Source organism: Nyctereutes procyonoides, unplaced genomic scaffold (genome assembly GCF_905146905.1).
Source record: "Nyctereutes procyonoides isolate TBG_1078 unplaced genomic scaffold, NYPRO_anot_genome, whole genome shotgun sequence".
NCBI classification, from domain to species: domain Eukaryota; kingdom Metazoa; phylum Chordata; class Mammalia; order Carnivora; family Canidae; genus Nyctereutes; species Nyctereutes procyonoides.
The window spans coordinates 17511592-17536345 of record NW_026575052.1 but is presented as its reverse complement, the minus strand read 5'-3'; the positions used below and the strand labels follow the sequence as shown (position 1 = coordinate 17536345).

The window sequence follows — 24754 nt, the reverse complement described above, 5'->3', positions numbered from 1 at the left end:
TGTGAGGTAGGAAAGGACTTTTATCATCCCCATTTGAAAGATAGGAAAACAGAGACACGGAATCAGTGATGGGGTGGGAATGTTTTGAACCTGGATTTTGTGATTCTTTATATTAACTCCTCTGCTTGACTTTGCCATCTGTAAATCATATAGCATGTTCTCTTTGTCTTTAACCAATGTGCTGATAGAAATGTTGAATAGGACCCGACTGAGGACACATGATCTGTCTGCAGGTTGGTGATAATATACATTCTTTGTTCAAGTACTTGTTATTCAGCAACTCCTAAATGAACTGACATTACCTGTTTTTCTCTGTCTTCTCATGAAGCTCTCAAAAATCTTTCTGAAATCTATAATTACAACAAGCATCCTGTTCTTGAGGTACTATCTCATGAGAGAAGTAAGCTTTACACAGTGGAAACAACTGTGAACCACCCAAGACTTAAGTATTGATCCATTCTGTATATGTTTGAATGCCTGCTCCATGCAAAGCACTGTGGGCTGGGAGGTAATACATAGAGAAATAAGGTCTGTGCTTCACCTTCAACGAGCTTAAGGTCTGCTGGGAAAGATGAGAAATGCACAGGAAGAAAACATACATTAAAAACCAAAATGTGATAAATGCCCTGGAAGGATTATAGGTAAGTGCTTTAAAAGTTAAGAGGGAAGAGTTACTACCAAGTAGAGATTATCAGGATAGATTGCCAGGAGGAAGTGGCACTGTTCTAGAGCATGGGCTGGCAAATTACATCCCAAGGGCCAAATCTATCACATCACCAGTTTTTGTAAACTGTTTTTTAATGGGTTTTACATTTGAAAAGTTTTTTAAGACTCAAAAGAAGAATACTTCATGATATGTGAAAATTATATGAAATCTAAATTTCAGTGTCTATAAATAAGAGTTTTATTGGAACACAGTATTTTGTCTGTGATTGCTGTCCGACTACAACAGCAGGGCTGAATAGTTGCAACAGGGAAAGTATATCCAGCCAAGTCTAAAGTATTTGCTGTCTGGCTCCTTACAGGAAAGGTTGTCCAGAACTTGAAGGATAAGTAGGACCTAGACCTGCAGAGTTGGGGAAAGGGCAATCTAGGAGGAAGTAAAGGTAAGGAGGCAGGAAACTGCGGGCCTGTTTTATAGGAAATAGAAGTGGAGTATTCTATCCTGTGTAAGTGTAAGAAATGCAAATCAGAAAGGAGGAGGAAATGGGAATATTTTTGAAAGAAGACATTGAAAATCCGAAAAACAGTAGAGGGAAAGGAAGAGGAATAGGGGGAAGAGGGAGTGAACAATCAGTGCATATAAAATAAATATAAGACGCAGAAACAAAAGAAGGGAAAAAGCGGGGGCAGGGGGCGTGGTGGGGGAGGGAGAATACGAATGCTAAAAAAGGCAAGAAAATAGGAAAAGAGAGCGTCAAGCATGGAGGGAGAAGTCCGCGTCACCTATTCCTGATAAAGCTGGGGGGCGGGGCGGCGAGGCTGGGGGGTCACCTGGCCCACCTCTTGCATCCCCCACGGCTCCCAGCGTAGCTGGTGAATGGACACGACCATTGCGTTTAAACCAGGGTGGTTTAGGAAGAGAAGAAACATTTATTGGGCTCCAACTGTGTGCCAAGCACCGCAGGCAATTTGTGTAAATGTCCTCAGTTCACCTCCACAGGAAGCCTAAAGAGGAGGCGTTATCTCCGTTTATGGTGTAACTGGGTCACTTGGGCCATTACTTGACTTCTCTGACCCTCGGTTCCCAGTGGGGAGAATAATGACTCCTTGGAGGGTCATTGTGAAGACTCGGCGCACGCGAAGCCCTCGATTACTGCTGGTCGTTATCACTGCTGCCTCGGAATCGGCGGGGCGGGAGGGAGTCCACGGTGCGCCACGCCGCCGGGGGCTCGTGCGGGCCGCGCGGCGCTCGCCTCCCTGCCCCCGAAGCCCACGTCCCTGAACCGCCGCGGGGCCGGGGCGCCTTCCGGAGAGCGCGGGCGGGGCCGGCGCGGCCGCACAAAGGAAGCGCGAGGCCCGGCTTCCGCGCCGCGCCCCGCCCCCCGGGCCCCGCCCCGCGCCGCCAGGCCCCGCCCCGCGCCGCGCCGCGCCCCGCCCCCGGCGGAGGCGGCCGCGGGAGCCCTGCCGGGACGCGCCGCATTGTCTCCGCGGCGGCTGCAGCCCTCGAGCCCCCGCCGCGCGCGCGCAATCCGGCCGCCGCCCGCGCCCCCGCCCCGGCCTCGCGCCCCCGCAGCCCTTTGTTGACGCCGGCCAGGCCGGTGCGGTCGGACGCGCCGCGGCAGCCCCGGGCCCCGGCTCGGAGGCTCCCGGCGGAGAGGAGACGGCCCGCCCGGGCCCGGGACCCCGCGCGAGGCGGCGCCCGGCCGAGGGGCTGCGTAGGCCCCGCCCGGCCAGGCCGAGCCGGGCCCTGGACAGGTCAGTGCCCGTGTGGCGGGGGAGGGGTTCTCGCCCGGAGGGGTCCCGCGGCCGGCGCTCGGCGCTCGGGGAGCCGGGCACCGCCCTCCGGTGCCACTCCCGGCCCGGGCCTGCTCGGCTGCCAGGCCGTGCCAGCCCGCCACGCTCGCCCCCTCGGCGCCTGGGAGGTGCCCTCCGCCTCCCCGCCCGCCGGGGACCCTGCCTGCCCCGCACTGCCCCGGAAGCCGCCGTGTCAGCCCCGGCGTGCCGGACGCTTCCGCGTGTGCCCGCGCCCTCGCGCCCGGCCCCGCGCCCGGCCCCGCGCCCGGCGCCCGCCCGCGCCCCCGTCCTCCCGGGACGGCGCCGCGTCGGGGCTGGACCGGCCGTTGGGGCAGGGCGCGACCCGGCGTGGAGGCCTGCGGCTCCGCTGCGGAGTTGTGTTTTTGAGCTAGTCGAGTCTCACGAGGTTTTTCATTGGATGGAAAGGACAAGCTGTTCCGTGTCTGTCCTGTCTTCCATTTTTAGAAGAGCATTTTCTCTGTTTTCGCACGCCAAACGAAGGTATACTGAACTGTGGATTCTTTACGTAAAAATCGGGATTTGTGAGATTCTCTATTTCAGTTGAAGTCTACAGACAGGGAAATAATCTGCCCAAGGTCAGGTTGCAAACTGATGGTGAAGCTGCAGCCTGAACTGGCCCGTGACTCCTGTATCCATTGGATACCACCGGTCTGTGCCGGTGATCCCCCCACCCCCCCAGCCCTCTCCGTCCCTTCCCCGCACCCGCCTCCGATACCTAAACAGATTTCACTGACATACTTGGAGTTCGGATCAACTTTGCTTTCCTCCCTCCTCCATACCCAGAATGTCCCCCTTCCAGTGCGGTCTACAGGCACACTCTTTTATTCTTTCTCCTGCTTTACAAATCAGTGACAGCTTTCTCCTTAGACGTCTCCCATCCTAGGGCTTTAATCCCCTCCATTAGCATATTGGGCCCAGAGATCCCTTGTTGTGAAATAAGCAACCGACCTAAATCCACCATATGTCCCCGATTTTTCTAGGACAGCCCCAATTTAAAATATTCCATCCATTGTCTTATCAGCCTAAGTGTCTTGATTTTTGGTTTAGAAAATAATGTCCATTTAACTCTATCTGGCCCTGCCATCCTAGCCTTTTCCAGCCATTTGGCTCTGGGGCATAACTGGGTAATCCAATTATCATTCACCTGGGATTTTTCTTCTCCTGAGTCCACCCAAATGTTGGAACTGCCAGGATTTCTGGGTGAGTCTGAAAATTACAGGCTAATGAAGCAAGGAAATGCATTCTTGCTCCTATGTTTCTCCTCCCTCCCCCTCACCCCCCCCTCCCCACCGCAATCTTATTCGGGTGGTGCCTGGCAGCAGACCTGTGGCAGTGTCTGTTCATTGGGGTTTAGGTTTAGGTCACCGGGATGTAGGGCTTCGTATCACTTCACCTGTAAAATAGGAAGAAAGTAACATCACATTGGTTATAGGGCAGGAGATTCTGTATGGAATCTTAAGATACCTGCACAGCTAAGTAGTTTGGATTTTATTCAGATTAACACTTTTATTAGGCCCCTGTTTCATACAAAGCACTGCGCTAGGCACACTGGGGAATATAAAAGTGATTTTCCCCCATAGGATCTGTATTTGGAAGCACCCACACTTTTGGATCAGCTGATAAACTGTGTTTCCCACTGCTTCTATACCTGAATTCCAGTCCCTGCAAGATAGGAACCAAAGTTTCTGGTTTGGCTCACTCACAGGGGCTGGCTTGTTTCACAGAGGGTCCAGCAGATGGGTAATGGTGCTCTTTTGGCACCTGCCCTTTCCAGGCACTCTTCATCATGTGCGCCCTGCCCACCCAAGATCTGTTTCCAGGCTTGTCTATACACACGGGGAAGAATAGGTGCCTTTTCTCTCCAGCCTTAATCTTGAGAAAGTAGGTAGTATCTTGTGCACTTCTGTTCTTGAATTGGTTTCTCAGTTATCCAACTGTGTTTGCTTGAGCAGTCTGTCCTGCTGTCACTCCTTTTTTTTTTTTTTTAAGGCTGTTTTACTCATTTGTGGCACATAGATGCTTAAGGCATATTGGGATTCCATCATGTACTCACCTCCCAGCTTTTTCCACTTCTCTTCCAGGTGTGGCTTGATTTCCAAATTATCTTTGTCAGGCATACTCAATGTATATGACTTCCACTTTCCTCAGAGGAAGGAGGAAACTCCAGCTCTTCTTTCTGTCTGGATAATGGATAATGATTCTCTTAGCTGGAGGATTCATCAGCCATGGTCTCTCTGCATTTCTGTGGAGGATAAGCTTTTAGGAAGGTGGTGTTACGCTTCTCCAGATATATCTCCTCTGTCACTGACTTTTTAGTCTCAGCTGATTGATCCTGAGACTTCTCCTGCCCCCAAGGCCCCCTCCCCCATCTTTGACCCTGTGTCTGCTACTTGCTCTGGCCCAGCCCCAGAATCCACTCTTTTTCAGACCACATCCTTTTTCCTGCCTTACTCATTTCCTGTCTCAGATACTTTGGATCCTTTAGTTCTGATCTTTCCGAGGGGAAGAGAATAAACTAAGAGAAGAGGAATACATGGATAGATGATCTTATAAAATTGAACTGTTCTTTCTCACTCTTAGATAGGCTGTCCCTAGGGAGAGTTTTCTTGTTTAAGAGAAAAAGAAATGATGACTGAGAATTAAGAACCTCCACCTGTGAGTCCATGTCTTTTTGTCTTTTTTTCCCCCTGTTGTAAATGTATAAAGAGGATCACATAGAGTCTTAGACTCTTCTCTAAATCTCTGTCCTCCTTTGGGCTGTGGGCCTCACGTTAGGCATTTGGTAACCATTTGCCAAATAAAGTTCACCCACTTCCTATCAGAGTCCTTCACTTTCAGCTCACATGAATCAGTAAGCCAAAATAGAATTTAAATTTTAAGAACTAGGGAATGGGATGATGGTTCCAGTTCTGATAATACTGCTCCACGTTAGTACGATATCTCCCAAGGGTTTTTTTTTCCCTCTTTCTTTGTATCATTCCAAGTTTATGGTAAAGTTCTCCCAGCTATCCAGTGTCCTGTAATCTCCAGACAGATTTGGTCAGGTCCTCAAAAAAGATTCTCTTGTGAAAAGATATATTTACTAGAGAGGAGAGTAGGGAAATGAGAATAAGGAGCCTTCATAAGTGATATTTTCTTTTATTCCCTTTGTTTTGTGCCATTTTGCAACTGGAAGATGAGGATGATGACTTTCTGTGGTCAGTAGGAATCTCACCAAAGTGGCTATAGAGAGATGCTATTGTGTTTTCCACCCCCGTGGAAAAGCAGGGTGAGGACTGGCTGCCTTATGCAATCTGCCCCCATGAGGCCTTTGTGCCAGTAACAGAAATGACTCTCTCTGTAGTGACTTGGCACCTTGTTTGGTGGAAAGCAAAGCTGGCCTATCCCTCAAGATAGATGTACGAACACATGTAGATTTGTATTTTAAAAGTTTTTATGGCGTGGCTTAAACTATAATGTGAGTCACCACTTAAAGATTCTGAGTATGTTTTCTCTTAAAAAATTAAGAAATGTGCCTAGATGTAGGTTTCATTTTGAGCATTAACTTACTTCAAAATTTCAGTTTGAATTACCAGCTATAGCAGACCACTGATTTGAGAAACTCAGAGGCAAGCCACCCTAGGTTCAACTTTTTGACACTTGGGGAATTGTTAAAAAAAAAAAAAAAAAAAATTTGTTTATCCAAGACAAAAAATCGTATAGATTCTGGACTTTTTCCCATCAGTAACAAAAATAGAGTATGATTGACATAGTCAAGAAATGGAGTTTCTTGTTATATAGTTAACCAAGAGTTATACAATCAGGGATTTAGTTTTTTTTTTTTTAATTTTTATTTATTTATTTATTTGTTTATTTATTTATTTGTTTGTTTATTTTAGGGATTTAGTTTTTGGAGAAAGAAAGTGTAGTAAGAAACCTAGCACATAATTTAATTATTGTTGTATACATTCATTGTAAGACCATCACAGCCAGCAGGGTAAACTTAATAGGGTCTTTTTTTTTTTCCCTTCCCCTTCCAGATTATTTATAGTTAGTGAAAAAGGATGTGCTTTCCTTTTCTTTCAATTTCCGAATGATTTTTTTAGTTTAGATAAGTCCAAAAGAAGAGCATGTTCTTTCGATGTCACAACGAAAGGATTGTTATTAAACAGACATTGCCAGTTCTGAGATAAATCCAGATGTTGAAGAAAATCCCAGTTTGCTACTGGGCTGCCTTTAAAGCAAATAACTGTTTCCTGGATGATTTTCTTCTCAGCAGTGAAATTTATTACTGCTTCTCTTATGAGATGACTGTCAAATGCCATGTCACAACTAGCCCTTCTCCAGCAGATTAGGAGGACCAGGCTTGAGACTGTTGGCAAGAAAATGAGAGCTCTTGACCATTGGAGGTTATTGTTAAGGCTTTAGTTGCGTGGCTATTATGTCTCAAATAGTGTATGATTATCCCTAGTTACTGATATCTTTCGCTTATTTGAAACCATCCATATGTGGCCTAAATGCATACAATTCAAATCTATCATGATCTATATTAATCCAATCTATATTTAGACATGTTTAAACAATCAAAGCAAATGACACTTTGAATTGAAACAAAATTGATGCCGATCAAATACCGTTTTTTACAAAATCAGTGAAGTCTGCGTTTTCAGGCTTCCAGAGTCAGTATTAGTCTGTGTCTGTCAGCTGATTGGTAGCAAAGGAGGATGATTACAGACTTGGACAATGGTTTTAGGAAGGAAGAAAAAATGTCTGCCAGGAGCAGAACCGGTCAGGAGGGTTGGTTTGCAAGATAAGTATCATCTATCCCATTATATGGGCAAGAGAGCTGAGTCTTAGCTTTTTCCCCTCTCTGTCCTCCTCCCCTGCCCTCCTCTCTCTTCCATTTACCTAAGAGTATTAGTGCTCCTACAGTTGCTAAATAAATAAAGGCAGGGTATCAGGAAACTTAGTGGCCTTTCCTTATTATCAACCTGAAAATAATTAAGGAATTTACTAAACATTTTAGCTGTTTCCTGTCTTTTTTTTTTTTTAACTGTTGGAAATCCATCTTCCATGATTTTACCTTCAGCCCTTTAACTTTTCACTAAACTACCTCCTATCATTACAATTTCCATAAATTTACTATTCCAGCACTAAAGTGGCTCTTCAGTTGCTCCATAGTTATCCTGTCTGGCATCTGGGGCTCCGTGTCTGTGGGATACCCTGGGACTCTTTATGAAAGAACCAACCGTATGGAAAGGGAGTGTGGTGGTTGCCTTGTCCTTGGGATTAATGAGTGTTGAAGGTGAATTGAGACATTTGGTTCGCCCTGGAGGCAGGTGCATTTCTGTTATGTTGCTGCCATTGTCAAAGTGGAAGTAACATTTCTCCTTGAAGCCTGACCTTAAGAGAACCAGAACAGGATACCCTGTGTAGACCAGGGTGTCTAAGGATCATGAATGGTACCTGAGTTTGGGCCAATGGAAGAATAGCTCTGCCCTGGAGCTATAAGAAGCCAGGCTCTGTGAGAGCGAGATTAAGAGATTAAGGCGGGCTTCCTAATACCTCACGTTTCAGTAATGTTAGCCCTCCTACAGCCTGTTCCACTGTGTTGTTCCTGCATTATCCTATATAATCCTTACTGTAGCCATGTGAGGCAGGTCTAAGTACCCATTTTACAGATAAGGAATTTTTTTTTAATTTTTTTTAAATTTTTTTTTAAAATTTCTTTATGATAGAGAGAGAGAGGCAGAGACACAGGCAGAGGGAGAAGCAGGCCCCATGCACCGGGAGCCCGACGAGGAATTTTTTTTTAATAAATTAATTTTTTATTGGTGTTCAATTTACCAACATACAGAATAACACCCAGTGCTCATCCCGTCAAGTGTCCCCCTCAGTGCCCGTCACCCATTCACCCCCACCCCCCGCCCTCCTCCCCTTCCACCACCCCTAGTTCCTTTCCCAGAGTTAGGAGTCTTTATGTTCTGTCTCCCTTTCTGATATTTCCCACACATTTCTTCTCCCTTCCCTTCTATTCCCTTTCACTATTATTTATATTCCCCAAATGAATGAGAACATACACTCTTTGTCCTTCTCTGATTGACTTACTTCACTCAGCATAATACCTTCCAGTTCCATCCACGTTGAAGCAAATGGTGGGTATTTGTCGTTTCTAATGGCTGAGGAATATTCCATTGTATACACAGACCACATCTTCTTTATCCATTCATCTTTCGATGGACACCGAGGCTCCTTCCACAGTTTGGCTATTGTGGACATTGCTGCTAGAAACATCGGGGTGCAGGTGTCCCTGCGTTTCATTGCATCTGAATCTTTGGGATAAATCCCCAACAGTGCAGTTGCTGGGTCCTAGGACAGGTCTATTTTTAACTCTTTGAGGAACCTCCACACAGTTTTCCAGAGTGGCTGCACCAGGTCACATTCCCACCAACAGTGTAAGAGGGTTCCCTTTTCTCCGCATCCTCTCCAACATTTGTGGTTTCCTGCCTTGTTAATTTTCCCCATTCTCACTGGTGTGAGGTGGTATCTCATTGTGGATTTGATTTGTATTTCCCTGATGGCAAGTGATGCGGAGCATTTTCTCATGTGCATGTTGGCCATGTCTATGTCTTCCTCTGTGAGATTTCTCTTCATGTCTTTTGCCCATTTCATGATTGGATTGTTTGTTTCTTTGGTGTTGAGTTTAGTAAGTTCTTTATAGATTTTGGAAACTACAGATAAGGAAATTAAGGCCTCGAGTAACTTGTCCAGGAACATACTAGGATTTAAGCCTAAGGGCTCTGTGATCCCAAAGTCTTAACTGCCACGTCGCACAGCTTCTAAATGGGATCAGTGCCAGGAATTGTATTTACAGTAATTCTAACTAACACTCACCGTAACCTTGCAAGATATCTTGGCAGTATGATCCTCATTTTTATAGGTAGGGAGACTGAGGCTCAGTGCTTCAAGCTCACAGATAAATCAGAGATGGAAACAATACAGAACATGAACCCAGAGGTACTGACTCAGGCCTAGAGCCAGCACTCCTTCCACTCTGCTGTTCTGACTTCCATCTTCTGTGATCTTGCCGTCTCCCGTGGAGAGCCTATCCTGTTGGTTCAGGCATTTTGTCTTGTGAAGTCCAGCACCTGCTAGAGAACTATGATGGGAGAGTATCTGGGAGCTGTCAACGTAGCAGTGGATACTGAGAGACTGGCTCCACCTAAGTAGGAGTCTGAAAACTCTCGCTGCCTCCCTGCAGTCAGAGTCAGCTATTATTCCCTGGTGCATTGCCCTGTCCTGTGGGAAGTCACCCTGCGGTCCTGCAGGTGCTGCTGCTGAGTGTGGTCTGGTTGCCTGAGGACCCTGTTGCAGGAGTCCGCCTGTGGGCCGGGAAGCAGTTCCTGCAGCTGTTTGGAAATCCCCCAGTGCTCCCGTTGTCCTGACCTGCGTGGGGGAGGGTGGCTGTGCGCTCCATTGATTCCTTCCTTCATAGCTGGGGGTGGCAGCTTGGAAAACATTCAGCTGTTTACAATTCAGCTTATGTACACTGTAGCTGGGGATTGTGGGTGAGTCAGAAGGGCTGCTCTCTCTGCCTGTGTCCTAAGAGACAGCAGGAAAGTCAGCTGTATGGTAATGGCTGCCAGGGAGGAGGAGGAGCCTCCCTAACAGATGCCTCAACCAGAGTCACTCAGCCCAGATGCTTAAGATCTGAGAAGCACGTCTGCCCGCCGATCCTCTTAACCCAGACTCAGCGAGGTCATTTTGCTGTGACACATGAGAGCAGGTTTGGGGCTACCTGGTTCAGCCTCCCTTTCATTCTGCCTGCCGGCTCCCCTGCAGGACCCCAGGCATGGCCCACGAGCCTCCCCCTCCCGTAACTCCTCAGACAAGTGCCCAGAGTGCTCCTCCTGTCACGGTCCCCTCATGAGAAATGTTGGTCAGAGCAGGCTGCTCTTGTTAGGCAGAGCCCAGGAAGGTACTCTGAGAAGCAGGATGGTGATGGCCATAGCCTGCTGTGTGCCCTCGAGGTAAGGATTTCTTTTGTATCTGACAGTTCGATCCTTAGCAGAATTGAAAAAGTTAAAACATTTGGCATTGGTGCCTACTGCCTTCTGGTACTCAGGGTGGGAAGGGGTGTGTCATTTCCCCACTACAAAGAGTTCCGTTTGTGCGTGTTTTATAAGGTACTGCCTTCCAAATATATGGCATCCACTCTTGCCTTGATTCTAAAATGCACACTTTTCCTCACCTGAAAAAATAAGATGCTGGACTCCGGTCCTGTGTGATCTAGTGCTCATGATCTAGAATAATCACTCTCTACTTCCACGGCTCCCACAAGCACCTTACCTCGACACAAGCAGACTGTCTCGAAATTGGGAGGAAAGCGAGCTGCCTGTCAAGTGGTTCACAGCAAGGTGTGAATGACTGCAGGTGTCTATTCGCATTTTAAAGAAGGTTGTTAACCAAATAAATCTCTGATTGATGGACTCAAGTCAGGGCCCCAGGATGGAGCCACCAGTCCTTCTTCCCTCCTCCCCTGCCCCTCATCTCCCCTCTACCTATATCCACCCACCCCTTCTCTCATTGCCAGCCTCCACTTCACTTTCCTACCTCCCCCTGGTGGAGCGATTCCAACAAATGGGCACTTACGAAATATCTTACCTCCCTCACTTTCAGAATGGCACCATAATGGGCCAAATATAACTAAAGGGATTGTAAGAGTGGCTGGCCGACTTCACCACCCTCAGCTTAGTGTGCTGTGCTACCGCCCACCAGGCCAGCTGCTCTCCGGCTCCTGGATATGGTTTCCCTGACTGGCACTTTGCAGGTGCTCTACATGGGCTCCCTAGAGCAGGCAGTTCTTTAGGAATCCTGCTGTCCCCCATCCTGGCCACATGACTGGGCCTGCTAAGGTGAGGCACAGAGTGTGTGATTTCAGAGCCAGGGGCCTGGAGAGAATGCTCCATGTTGTATGAGCAGCCTTGTTTTGCCATTTGTCGAACAGGATTTGCCACAGGCAAATGACCCATGTTATGGCCTACTTTGCTTCCTTAAATTCTTTGGTTAACTTCATTAGCTCTGTTTGAACTCCTGCAATAGTCAGGGAAGGGTAGTTAGAAGTCTTGTAAATTAAAACACTCCTCCTAAGAAATAGTGAAAGGGATTATAAGGGAAAAGAGGGGAAATGAGTGGGAAAAATTAGAGAGGAAGACAAACCATGAGAGACTCCCAACTCTGGAAAACAAAGGGTTACCGAAGAGGAGGTGGGTGGGGTTTTGGGGTAACTGGGTGACAGGCATTGAGGAGGGCACTTGATGGGATGAGCACTGGGTGTTATATGTTGGCAAATACAAATTCAATTTAAAAATTAAAAAATAATGGGATGTGTGGGTGGCTCAGTGATTGGGCGCGTCTGCCTTCGGGTCAGGGCGTGGTCCCGGGGTTCCAGGATCGAGTCCCCGGCTGCCTCAAGGAGCCTGCTTCTTTCTCTGCCTGTATCTCTGCCTTTCTGTGTGTCTCATGAATAAATAAATAAAATCTTTAAAAAAATAAAAAATAAATAAATAAAAAAAAACACTCCTCCTGTCTGGAGAAAATAGAAATGAAAGCCATGGACTAGGCTGAGGAGGTAGAAGCAGCTCTGCTTGCCCTGCATTCCTTCTGAAGTCAGGTCTTGAAGATGACTTGTTTTAGGAACAAACACAATGAGTGGCCAGGCCATCTGAAATACCCATAATAACTTAGTCCTAAACCATATTCCAGCATAACTGATTTTTGTTGTATCTGTGCATGTAAAGAACGTAAGAATCGGTTCTAAAATGGCCCAGATTTTGCATAGCTGTAGCCAGCCAGACCTCTGTCTTAAGTGGGCAGGAGAGCTAGCTCAGCCTCTCTGGACATCTGAGGGCAGGGCCACTTTATAGGAGCCTCCCAGCTTCTGTCTCTAGAGGTCATCATGCCTTTCCAGATGCCTGGAGCCTGCACACATATTTCAAAGCGGCCAGGGAATCCAGAACTTCAGCCTTCAGGGCAACTTAATGCTTCTTAGTGAAGAAATCCTTGCCCTAACAGGAAGAAATGGGTCAAGGAATAGCTCTTGTTCTTTATAACCAGGTACCCAGAAATGCTAGTCCTATAGAAGGCACTGGCCTACCTGCTCTCAAATCATTATAGCCTCAGTAAGTCCTTTACAAATCTCAAATGGTACCAAGTTTCCCGTTTGAGACTTAGGAGACAGACCTGCAAATACTCAGACCATGGATTCTAGACCATCCAGTTTAACAGACATTATGTAGCTATCCTATAGCAGACATGGGGTTAGCCTCTAAAGAGTCAGAGATAACAAATCATAGCTCATGCCTAAAGAAACTTGTTCTGCCTAGCAGAAGGGACTAACCCCGAAGCAGATAATCTCACAAACAGGCTGCTGTGTGGTTCTTATTTTATCTAGCCCCTATAAGGGCTCTTTCTGCCAGAGCCTGTGAATGAGACCAGAACTGAGAAGCAGCCTAGAGGTGGAAACATATATACTATAACAACTTCCCTAGAACAAACTACCCTGTTCATTCCTATCTGAATATTTGGCCCTTTGTGGGCAGCTTCATTGAGGGTTAGATGCTTCCTCCTCACCACCTTCACCACCACTGAAGCTTGGCCTGACTTGACCTCCCTCAGCCTCGTGGTCATGGCATCCGGGCCTCCACCTTTCAGATTCGGGTGCCTAGCTGTGTATAATGGCCTTTGAGACTTGTGGGGATCTCCAACCGCAACACCAGCCTCAGGACTGGTCAAGAGGATTCAGGGATCCCTGGGTGGCTCAGCGGTTTAGCGCCTGCCTTTGGCCCAGGGCGTGATCCTGGAGTCCTAGAATCGAGTCCCACTTCTGGCTCCCTGCGTGGAGCCTGCTTCTCCCTCTGCTTGTGTCTCTGCCTCTCTTTCTGTGTCTCTCATGAATAAATAGAATCTTTTAAAAAAGAATTCAGGAAGGAAGAATTCCTAAGACCGAGTCTTTCTTTCTCTTTATCTTTTATCCAGCCTCGAAGCCGGCAGGACAGGTTTCTGCAAGTTTCCCTATTAAGCTGCTTTCCCTCAAACAGGCTGCAGAGCAGTCTGGGAGAGCGGGAAGTAGATTAAATTAATCTCAGCATGCTGAGCGTGGCAGGGGGTGAGATTGTGTTTGGCCATTCCAGAAATAGCCCAAACTCCTTTGTGCCTAAAGCAGATGAGGGGGCCTTGGCCTCCAAGATGACTGCAAACCTTTGTATATTCATAAAACACCCTCCCTCTGTCCCTGGCTTCTGTCTCTTTTGCCAACCTGTCCCAGAGTTATAATGGAGAGGGATCAGTTCTAACGTTAGGGCGAAAGGATTTATGTGTTTGTTCTGCTTAATAAGATCCTTTTTTTTTTTTAAGATTCCAAAAAGCCTTTGCGTCGGCTCTGTAGACTCTGAGCTACTGAATGTATCTGTTCACTACTGTATTTGGCACGAGGAAAGAATCTGACCTCAAGAGGTATGCCCGTGCTGCGCTGCCCCGCCTTGCAGTGCCCCAGCGCACAGGAATAGATGCTGCTCTGAGAGCTCTGAGAGAGGGGAGGGAATGGGGTAGGGGGCGGGGAGACAAGTGAGGATGGAGAGATCCCATAAAAGGAGACAAGATATCAGAAGCAGTTTGGTGATGAATCTCCATGAAAAGCTGGAGGTGGGAGTGATCCCAGAATCCAAAAAGAGTAGATTAATTCCACAGAGGTATTAAAAACGAAAACAAGGGAGTCACACTTATTTCCTTCCTCCTGTGCTAAGTCAGGAACTGGACTGCGTTGAAAAGAATCAAAACAAAAACCTCACCAACCTAGTCTCTTCCATCAATGCACTTGGTTTTTATGTTAGTGTTGACTGGCTCTCTGACTTGGAAAGGTGTAAACAGAACGCAAAGGATGATGATGAACTCTCAGCCTTTCGTGTAAAGAACAGTTGAAGCCACAGAGGGAGTTTGGCCAAGAGGAGAGAAGACACACTGTGGTCATGAGTGAAGTGCTTCTTGAAACTGAGGAGCATTTCTTGAGCACTTCCTAGTGCACTAGTATGGCTCTGCTGCTGATTACTCCCCTGGCCCTCCTAGCCACCTGACATGGGAGGGTAGATATTGTAATTGTCCTTATTTTATGGCTGATGAAACTGAGGCTGAGAGAGAGGGGTCAAGGACTTGCCCCTAATTCACTTGAGTGATAAAGACCTGACTCTAAGCCCATGATATGAGCCCGTGTTTTTGCCCTTCTTTCAAATATTGATTACCCTTGTTCTGCATGGTCTTAAGGAACAGATGGATCTCCAGGGTGGGTAGGCAGAAATTAACAGAATATTTTTGGCTCCATAGTAAGGAAGAACTTTTTAAATGAACTGTCCACAATAAGAACAAACTACACTGGAATTTGTTACCAGCAGAGATAGTAAGTTCCTTTGTCATTGGAGGTATTCAAACAAATGCCCAGGGTGGGAGTATTGTAGAGAAGGTTCAAGCATTGCATTGGTAAGGGGTTGAACCAACCTTTCTAATCGTGCGATTCTATAATCTGTAATCATTAGAGAAATTGGGATATTTACTAGAAGGAAATAGGCACCATCTAAAAATAAGATGTTAACTTATATCTTTGGTTTTATATTTTAACATTTATCATTTTAAGAAAAATATATTTTTTACACATTTAAAATATTAAAAGAAAACTATGTAAATGCAGGCTTAAATGTTTAAAATTTCAGAGCAGAGAAATTTAATTTGATTGATTCAATTTGATTAACTCAGTCCTGCTAGTTATTCATGGACAATTGAGGAAAGATTTGTTGTTATTGTTGCCAAACACCTTTATAGTTTAGAAAGACTAATTCTAAAGGGGAATGTTTCCATCTCTACAGTAAAGTCAGAGCTGTCAAAAAATTTTTTTCAAGTGACTATGAACACTTAAGGGAATTTTTCTAACTTGCCAGTGTGACTGTCTCAAACAAAAATTAATTTGAAACAGTCTCATCATTTCATGTTTCTTGGATGATTCTCGCTCAGCTCTGAAATTTATTATTGAATTACAGAAGTCTGAGGAGTGATGCCACGGGTCATAGCACATTCTTTTTCATCAAATAAGATTTATTCTAGTTTATCGAGCATTAGGACTGCAAGTAAGAAAATAAACCAGTTACAAACCTTTTCTAGAATGAGTTTGTTGTTATTTCTCCATGCTCCATATCTGACACTGGATTCCTGTTCCTTGGTGGGATTTGCAATCTTTAGCAGGAAGTTAGAGCATCGACATATAAAGTCTTGTGCAAAAATCACTTAACTAATGTACTGAAATCATTTTTCAAGTATGTAACACATACACAGGGTTATGCTTAATGTTAATAGGCTTGTTGCAATAAAGAAATGGCTTTTTCTTTCTCTTTTTTCTTTTTTAGGAAGTTCCAGGTTACAGGCAACCTCAGCTCACACAGTTGGTGGTGGTAGAGAATGGTCCTGGTTAGGGGTGGGGAGGTGGTGGCAAAAGTGAGGTAAAGAAATGTTGCCCCTGGGGATCCCTGGGTGGCACAGCGGTTTAGCGCCTACCTTTGGCCCAGGGCGCGATCCTGGAGACCCGGGATCGAATCCCACGTCGAGCTCCCGGTGCGTGGAGCCTGCTTCTCCCTCTGCCTGTGTCTCTGCCTCTCTCTCTCTCTCTCACTGTGTGCCTATCATAAATAAATAAAAAAATAAAATAAATTAAAAAAAAAAAAGAAATGTTGCCCCTTGAAAGCATGGGGCAGCTCAGAGAGGGGCTGGCCAAGTGGAGAAGAGGAAGTTCCCTGTGGTGTATTCTGGAGAGGCACCTTGTAGCACACTTTTTTTTTTTTTTTTAAGATTTTGTTTATTTATTTGAGAGAGAGTGGGAGTGCACATGAGTAGGGGGAGGAGCAGAGGGAGAGGGAAAATCTCAAGCAGACTCCCTGCTGAGCATGGAGCCCAACACAGGGTTTAATCTCACAACCCCAAGATCATGACCTGAGCTAAAATCAAGAGTTGGGCACTCAACCAACTGAGCCACTCATGTCCTTCAGAGGGTGGCCAGGGGATTTCTTCGGAGGAAGACCAGTAGGCCCATGAGGAAGGAGACTTCAGAAAGGGTTGTCCACAGAGGGAAGGACACTGTGGTTGGGTGAGGACCAGACCATATGTGGAGCTGAGAACAGGGCAAGGAGGGCTTGATCAAGAGCACGGGCCAGCAGAAGCAGCATAGAGTCCCATAGCCTCAGCGACCTTCTTGGGGGAGAAATTGAATGCGTGTATATCTCAGCACATGACCTCAGACAACCAGCCTCTGGATCACACTGTGTTCACTTGGGGCCCAGTCCTCTTGTTCCCTTTGCGTTCATCTCAGGGGGTCAGTAATTTGACATTTCACAGGATGCTTAAAGTGGAATCCTTTCCCATGGATCATCAGAGAAGATGTAACCTCTCTCCCCATCATACCTCCAAACCCCATACCTACTACAGCTTTTCCTCCTGGTTGTGGAGGTCACCTTGTAGATACGTCTTCTCCCTGGAACTAAAGATGACCTTGTTTGTCCAAATCAATATTGAGTGCGGTCTTACCTCCTCAAAGAAAATTGTTATTTAATTAACTTGGTCGTACAGTTGGGCAATTAAATTCTGCTTAGCTGATGAACTACCTCATTTCAGACTGATGACAATCACACTTGATGGCATGTCCACTGACTCGACTACTTTTTAAATAGGTCATTGAGGGAGGGGACTGACTCCTTGGTTTGCGTTGTCATCTGGCTCCATGGAAGAAGCCAGGCACATGCTGAGTCCCTGCTCTCAATGCTGGTCTGGACCTGGTTCTGACCTTCCCTGCTTGTGTCTTCCTACTCTCCCTTGTACAGAGACAGGGCAGGGCATTGTTCATGCACTGACCGACCTCAGCAGCCCCGGCATGACCTCAGGGAACGGAAACTCTGCCTCCAGCATCACCGGCACTGCCCCCCAGAATGGTGAGAATAAACCACCACAGGCCATTGTGAAACCCCAAATCCTGACGCATGTTATCGAAGGGTTTGTGATCCAGGAGGGGGCGGAGCCTTTCCCGGTACGGACTACTTCTTTTCCCCTCTTTTGTTTTTGTTTTTGTTTTTTGAAGTATATTTTGGATGTGTATTAGAATATTTTTACATTTCCATGTAAAATTTCCAAAAATGTAAACAGTTTGCTCTTTCCTTGCTGATTTCCCCCCAAAAAAGAATGTCAGGAACCATTTTCTTTCTAGGATTGAGTGTCTTCCTAGGGTCCAGAAGGGATCGGTGATTAGGAATAATTGGCAGGGCCCCTTGGTTAGAAGTGGCCACACACAGACTCAGCTGTGTCCCTGCTTGGTGTTGTGTGACCTCCCCCCCTTAGTTAGAAGGGAGTTCACATTGGGGTGTTTTGGGACAAGAAGATGGGTTTGGGGAAATGAGACCTCATTTAGTTTTGAATGCCAGGACCTCTGAATGGCAGAATTTTGTGAGAGAACAAAAGCAAAGTGCGTAGAACAGAATTTTCAAGATGTGTCTTGAAATGAAGATCAGAGAACAGGGTTGTAGCCTGAGCTGCTTTTCTGGGGTCAGAGCCTTGAAAAGAGTGAATGAGAGTGAGGGTACTTTAGAAAGGATGCAATCAGATGTCTCCGGTGAAAGCATAAGACCAAAGGGAAATATAAAAGAATCAAGAAAATGCCATATTCAAACAAAGCAACCAGAGCTGACTGTGCAGTGTGAGTTGGTGAGGACAGGTGGCACTGCTCCGTAGATGGGAGGAGCCCAGGGACAGGTAAACACCGGCCTCTCCGGTGATGAAATTATCTGGCTGTTAAAGAATCCCATCTCCATGGGATGCCATCTGCCTTTTGCTCATTCTTTGAGCCCATGAGTGGTTTCAGTAGTCAGTGGAAGACTCTAAGCTTGATTAACTGAGCTGGATGAACTGCCCTCCTAAAATGTCAGAAGACAAATAGGCTCTTGTTCACTTTCCCTCCGAAGGTTGCTCAAGGCCCCTGGTAGAGAAATCCACCCGGAGCACCTTAGCTATAAGCTCCAACCATGTCACATCCCCTCCCTCATTAGACCAGGTCTTCGACTTGGCCTTATAGAGAAACCCCAGAAACCAACTGATCTCACAGGGTGGATACAGATTGAATAACACTCCAGTACCACCTAGGGATCTAACTGCCAGGCTGCCTGAACAGAGGCAACAAACGAAGGACCAACAGAGTGAATAAGCCAGTCTAGGATCCTGGCCACCACGGTGGGCATTTACCCTGTGGCCCAGAGTCTGTCCCTTCCTGCGCTCCTGCACGGCTGCCTGCACCTCTGGCTCAAGTAGAACAGTGAGAAGGTGGAGGACAGTAGGAAACCAGAAATGATTGCAGAGTGTGCCCTGTCCTACACACACTCACACCCATGGCCCCAGCTGTATGCCTGCCCCGTGACATGTGAGCACTGGGTCCTGGCAGTTGTTCTGGTGGTACAGGATACTTGATTTCTGCCTCTGTCTCTGCTCCTTAGTCACTTGGAAGAATAGGTATTTTCCTAACCTCTGAAGCTGTCCTGGGCTGAAGCCATTGCTGCACTTTGGTGACAATTGGCATCTTGCCTCATGAGCTACACAGCAAAATAGGGCCTTGAGCAAGGCACACTGGGATGATGATGTAGAGGCTGGCATCTGTGCCTCAATGCATTATATATGTAATTTTGATGAGGCTGGATAGCAACCTAACCCTCATGACTTCCATTGTTACCATGTCCTCTAGGTGGGACGCTCGTCCCTGCTGGTGGGGAATCTTAAGAAGAAATATGCACAAGGGTTCTTGCCTGAGAAACTTCCACAGCAGGATCATACCACCACCACTGACTCTGAGATGGAGGAGCCCTATCTGCAAGGTAGGCATCTCACCCTGAACGCTAGGGCCTTCTGATTTGGCTGAACTGACCAGGAAAGAGACAAGGCTGCAAAGGCCGGCCCTACATACTTCCTCTCTCACTATCCATGGAGCAACGCTGACCAGGGAGTATGTAACTTCCCTGTCCCTAGAAAACAAGGAAGGGGGAATGCCCCTGCCCTTGAGGAACTGTTGCCTGCCTCTCCTCCAGCCCCACTCCAGCCAGCCAGAGGGTCCCAAGAGTTGCTTTTCCTGTGGGAGTCCTTGGCAAGAGGTAGCAGTGGTGCAGGCAAGGGGGCCCTTCCCTCACCACCTGAGCTGCACTCAGCCCCCGGGGCCCGGCTTTCAGGCACCTCCGTGGCCAGGCCAGGGCTGCACTTACAGCATGAGCCACTCACTCAGTGGGCCCTATGGAGGTTACAGAACTCCTGAGTTCTGTGATCCAGGTCAGCAGTGAACTAGTACATCACCATAGGGTAGGATAGTTCCAGATCAGTTGTGACAGTACCCAGAGTAGTCCTAGTCTCTAGCCAGGGTCATAAGGAGGGGTGCTGATTCTTTACCACCTGTGTTTGCCTCAGGCTCAGCGCTTAGGAAAGAAACCTGTCAGGTATCCAGGGGCCATCACCAAACACCACTGGGTACTTTCCAAGGTGGGAGAAGCAGCTCTTCCCAAACCAGTGGCGAAAGCAGCTGGGCACTTTCCAAGCTAGACCACCACTGCGTGTCACAGCTTATTGGGACAGGAGGAAGAGGCAGGGCAGAGAAGGAAGGCTTTGTGGGGGGCTGTCCGGGGTCTTGTGGGAATTGGTCCTCTAAACACTCATTCTAATTTCCATACCTTCCAGAATCCAAAGAGGAGGGTATTCCCCTCAAACTCAAGTGTGAGCTCTGTGGCCGGTTGGACTTTGCCTACAAATTCAAGCGTTCTAAGCGTTTCTGTTCCATGGCATGTGCAAAGAGGTGAGTGACCTCGGCCCCGCTGTCGTGCCAGCCCCTCCTCCTCCTCAGGATTGCACCTCGTGTCCTCCCCTCTTCAATGATAGTCCATCCCGGGCACCCTAGGTGGAGCTCAGCTGCCTTCTGGTTTCCTCTACCTCCCTGGAAGCAACCTCCTGTCACTAATCCACCAGGTACTAGAACCCAAAACTCAAGTGAGCAGCTCTGAGTCCAAGGAAAGGAAGCAATGTTTTAGCTTGACTGTCCCTCCTGGGCCCCATTGAACCCTTGGCAGCTGTCCCCTTGGGGTAAGCCCTCCACCAGAAGCTTCACCTGGAGCCCCTGCCCTAGTTAACAGATATTCTCTGTGAGCTCTCACACAGCATAGGCCAGGGACAGTGTTGTGTACTGAGAGCCTGTCATGGGCCAGGCACTGCACTAGACAGTCGGTATGCCCTGTGTCACCTAATATTCAGAGTAACCATGAGGCAGGGAAGTCTGCTGTCCCCTTCATACACGCTAGCAGACTAAGGCACCAAGGATAAGTAACTGCACAGTGTCATGGAGTTGAGAGTCAAACTCCTCTGACTCTAAAGCCCTACATGGGCTTCGTACTAAGGTGGGAGAGGCACTGACCCTGAAGCCCTGAGCCCTCAGAAGAATAGAAATCCCTAGAGCCCTGCCCACTGGAATAAGGCTCTCCTCAGATCCGTACCAGAGGTCATCAGGGTGCCTTTGTGAAGCTTTGCCAAGCTACAGGCAGACCTCGTTTTACTGTGCTTCGCAGATACTGCCTTTTTTTTAAAACAAATTGAAGGTGTGTGACAGCCCTGTGTCAGACAAGGCTGCCGGCATCATTTTTCCAACAGAGTTTGCTCATTTTGTGTCTCTGTGTCATATTTTGGTAATTCTCACAATATTTCAGACTTTTTCATTATTATGGTGATCTGTGGTCTTTGATATTTACTGTAGTGATTGTTTGGGGGTGCCACGAACTGTACCCACATAAGATGGTAAACTTAATCAGTAAATGTCTTCTGTGTCCTCCTGCTCCACCAACTGACTGCTCCCCTGTCTGTCTCTCTCTCCTTGGGCCTCCCTATTCCTGAAGACATGACAATGTTGAAATTAGGCCCATTAATAACCCTACAGTGACCTCTGAGTATTCAAGTGAAAGAAGTGTGGTGCACCTCTCACTTGAAATGAAAAGCTAGAAATGATTAGGCTTCGTGAGAAGCACTCATTGAAAGCTGAGACAGCCTGAAAGCTAGGTCTCTTGCACCAAACGGCCAAGTTGTGAATTCAAAGGGAAAGTTCTTGAAGGAAATTAAAAGTACTACTCCAGTGAGCACATGAATGATACAAAAGCAAAACCTTTGCCCTGTTGCCCATATGGAGAAAGTGTGAGTGGTCTGGATAGAAGATCAAACCTGCCACAACATTCCCTGAAGCCGAAGCCCAATCCAGAGTAAGGCCTAATTGTCTTCAATTCTGTCAAGGCTGAGAGAGGCGAGGAAACTGCAGGAGAAAAGTCAGGCAGCCCGGGTGGCTCAGTGGTTTAGCACCACCTTCAGCCCAGGGTGTGATCCTGGAGACCTGGGACCTGGGATCGAGTCCTACATCAGGCTCCCTGCAGGGAGCTTCTTCCTCTGCCTATGTCTTTGCCTCTCTCTCTCTCTCTCTCTCTCTCTCTCTCTCTCTCTCTCTCTCTCTCATGAATAAATAAATAATCTTAAAAAAAAAGAAGAAGAAGAAGAAGAAAAGTCCATGAGATTTAAGGAAAGAAGCCACCTCCGTAGCATAAAAGTGCATAGTGAAGCAGCAAGTGCTGATGTAGAAGCCAACACAGCAGGTTATCCAGAATATCTAACTCAGATTGTTGGTGAAGATGGCTATGTTAAGCAATAGATTTTCAGTGCAGACGAAACCGCCTTCTACTGGAAGAAGACTTTTTGATAGCTAGAGAGAAGTCAGTGCCTGGCTTCAAAACAGGCTGACTCTCTTGTTAGGGGCTAATGCAGCTGGTGAGTTTCGGTTGAAGCTAGTGTTCACCTACCATTCTGAAGGTCTTAAGAATTGTGCTTAAGAATTGTGCTAAGTCTATGCTGCCTGTGCCCTACTGATGGAACAACAAAGCCTGCATGATAGCACATATGTTTATAATATGGTTTAGTAAATATTTTAAGTCTAGTGTTGAGACCTACTGCTCAGGAACAGAAGATTTCTTTCCAAATATTACTGCTCACTGACCGTGTACCTGGTTACCCATGAGCTCTGATGGAGATGTGCAATGAGATTCACTTTGTTTTCATGCCTGCTAGCACATCATCCATAATGCATGCGGCCCATGGATCAAGGAGTAATTTCGACTTTTCAAATCTTTTTTTAAAAAATGTATTTTGTAAGGCTCTAGTTGCCATAGATACAGATTCCACTTGGATCTGGGCAAAGTCAATTAAAAATCTTATAGAAAGGATTCACCATTCTAGATGCCGTTAGGAAGTCATTCAGGATTCAAGGGAAGTGCTTAAAATATCAACATTAATAGGGATTTGGAAGAAGTTGATTCCCACCTCCTAGGTGACTGTGATGGGTTCAATACTCCAGTGGCGGAAGTAGCTGTAGGTGTTGTGGAAATAGCCAGAGAACTAGAATTAGAGGTGGAGCCTAAAGATGTGATTAAATTGCTGTAATGTCTCTTTTTTTAAAAGATTTTATTTATTTATTTATTTATTTATTTATTTATTTATTTATTTATTTGAGAGAAAACAAGTGCTAGGAGAGAGAGAGCACACAAGAAGGGGGGGTAGGGGAGAGGGGAAAGCAGACTCCCCACTGAACAGGAAGCCTGATGTGGGGCTCTATCCCAGGACCCCAGGGTCAGGACCTGAGCCAAAGGCAGATTCTTCACCTACCAAGCCACCCACTCGTCCCTGCATTGCTGCAGTCTCATGATAAAAACTTCAGTGAATGAGGAATTACTTCTTAGGAATGAGCAAAAGTGTGATTTCTTAAGGAAGAGTCTCCTGCTGGTGAAGATGTTGTGAAGATTGTTGAAATGACAACCAAGTATTTGTAATATCAAATAAACTCCGTTGATAAAGTGGCAGGGTTTGAGAGGATTGACTCGTTTTGAAAGCAATTCTATGGGTGTAAGATGCTGTCAGACAGCATTGTACGCTACAGAGAAATCATTCGTGAAAGGAAGAGTCCATTGATGTGGCAAATTTTTCACCATTTTCTATTTTTTTCTTAAATTTTTTTTAAAGATTGATTTATTGGGCAGAGCATGGGTGCATGTGCACACAAGCAAGTGGAGGGCCAAGGAGAGAAGCAGACTCCCTGCGGAGTGTGGAACCTCGATCCCATGACCTAGAGATCATGACTTCAGCTGAATTGAGAGTCAGGTGCTTAACCCACTGAGCCACCCAGGCGCCCCTATCATCGTGTAATAAACTTCAGTGTAGTGTAAACAATTACTACTTTTATATGCCCGGGAAATTAAAAAAACTGACTACTTTATTGCCTGTCAGATGTGGAACAGAGCCTGCAGTATCTCTGAGGCGCACCTGCACTTTCCAGCAGGACAGTAGACCGTTATTTCCTGGCACAGGTAATATTTAGCGTACGATATGTCAGCCATGAGTTCTTACAGTGATCCAAGTTGTGTCCAGCGCTTTACACACATTAGCTCATATAATTAATCAGACCAGGTTTAGAAAGTGAGTCGTCCCATCCATAGCTCCAGATGAGGAAACTGAGGCTCAGCAGTCCAGTGACTTGCACTAAGTCAGCCAGCCAGTAGGAAGTGATAAACTCAGCATCGGAGCAGATGGATGGACTCCCGTATTGCTGGAGCGCCTGGCTGCAATCAGGCTACCAGGGGCCCACATGCCCCATGATGGCTCTGACTCCCCTGTTCCTCTGACTCGCAGGTACAACGTGGGATGCACCAAACGAGTGGGGCTTTTCTACCCAGATGAGAGCAAGCTGCAGACGGCAGGAGTCCCAACCCACAACCGCCGTCGGGCCAGCAAAGCCAGTCTGCCCACACTTACAAAGGATACTAAGAAGCAGGTGAGAGGCTAGCCGAGCCCAAAGCTACATTAGTCCCACGTCCTCACCAACTTCCCTTCCTAACAGACCCAGGATGCCCACATTCCTTTTCCAGTGCTGACTTAAGTATATTCCGTCATGTTCTCATTTCTCACAAATCGTCACATCAAGCCCTTCCCAGGTCCTATAATGTGCCCCAGCATTTATACCCACATGCTTGTGAGGTGATTTCCTGTGTCAGTGACCTTGCCCTTCTCCAGCTCTCCCCTTCCAGCTTGCCTCCATCCTTCTGGGGCCATGGAAATGGGGTCTCCTCTGCCTGGCCTGGTGAAGAGACAGACTGTCCCTGTTATCTTATAC

At 46.9% G+C, this 24754-nt stretch overlaps 1 protein-coding gene across 2 annotated transcripts in view; it reads left to right on the top strand.

Annotated features, from left to right (window-relative positions):
* PHC2 (polyhomeotic homolog 2) overlaps positions 1-24754 on the top strand; it is a 115219-nt gene that overhangs the window by 85046 nt on the left and 5419 nt on the right. Inside the window, exons 1-5 of one of the 2 annotated variants that reach the window (XM_055331515.1) lie at positions 2149-2418; positions 17370-17572; positions 19271-19400; positions 20248-20362; positions 24274-24415. In XM_055331515.1, coding sequence (XP_055187490.1) covers positions 17420-17572; positions 19271-19400; positions 20248-20362; positions 24274-24415 — 540 coding nt within the window. In that variant the 5' untranslated portion in view covers positions 2149-2418; positions 17370-17419. Of the gene's footprint in view, positions 1-2148; positions 2419-17369; positions 17573-19270; positions 19401-20247; positions 20363-24273; positions 24416-24754 lie in introns of those variants that run through there. The other variant, XM_055331514.1, reaches the window with a different exon arrangement.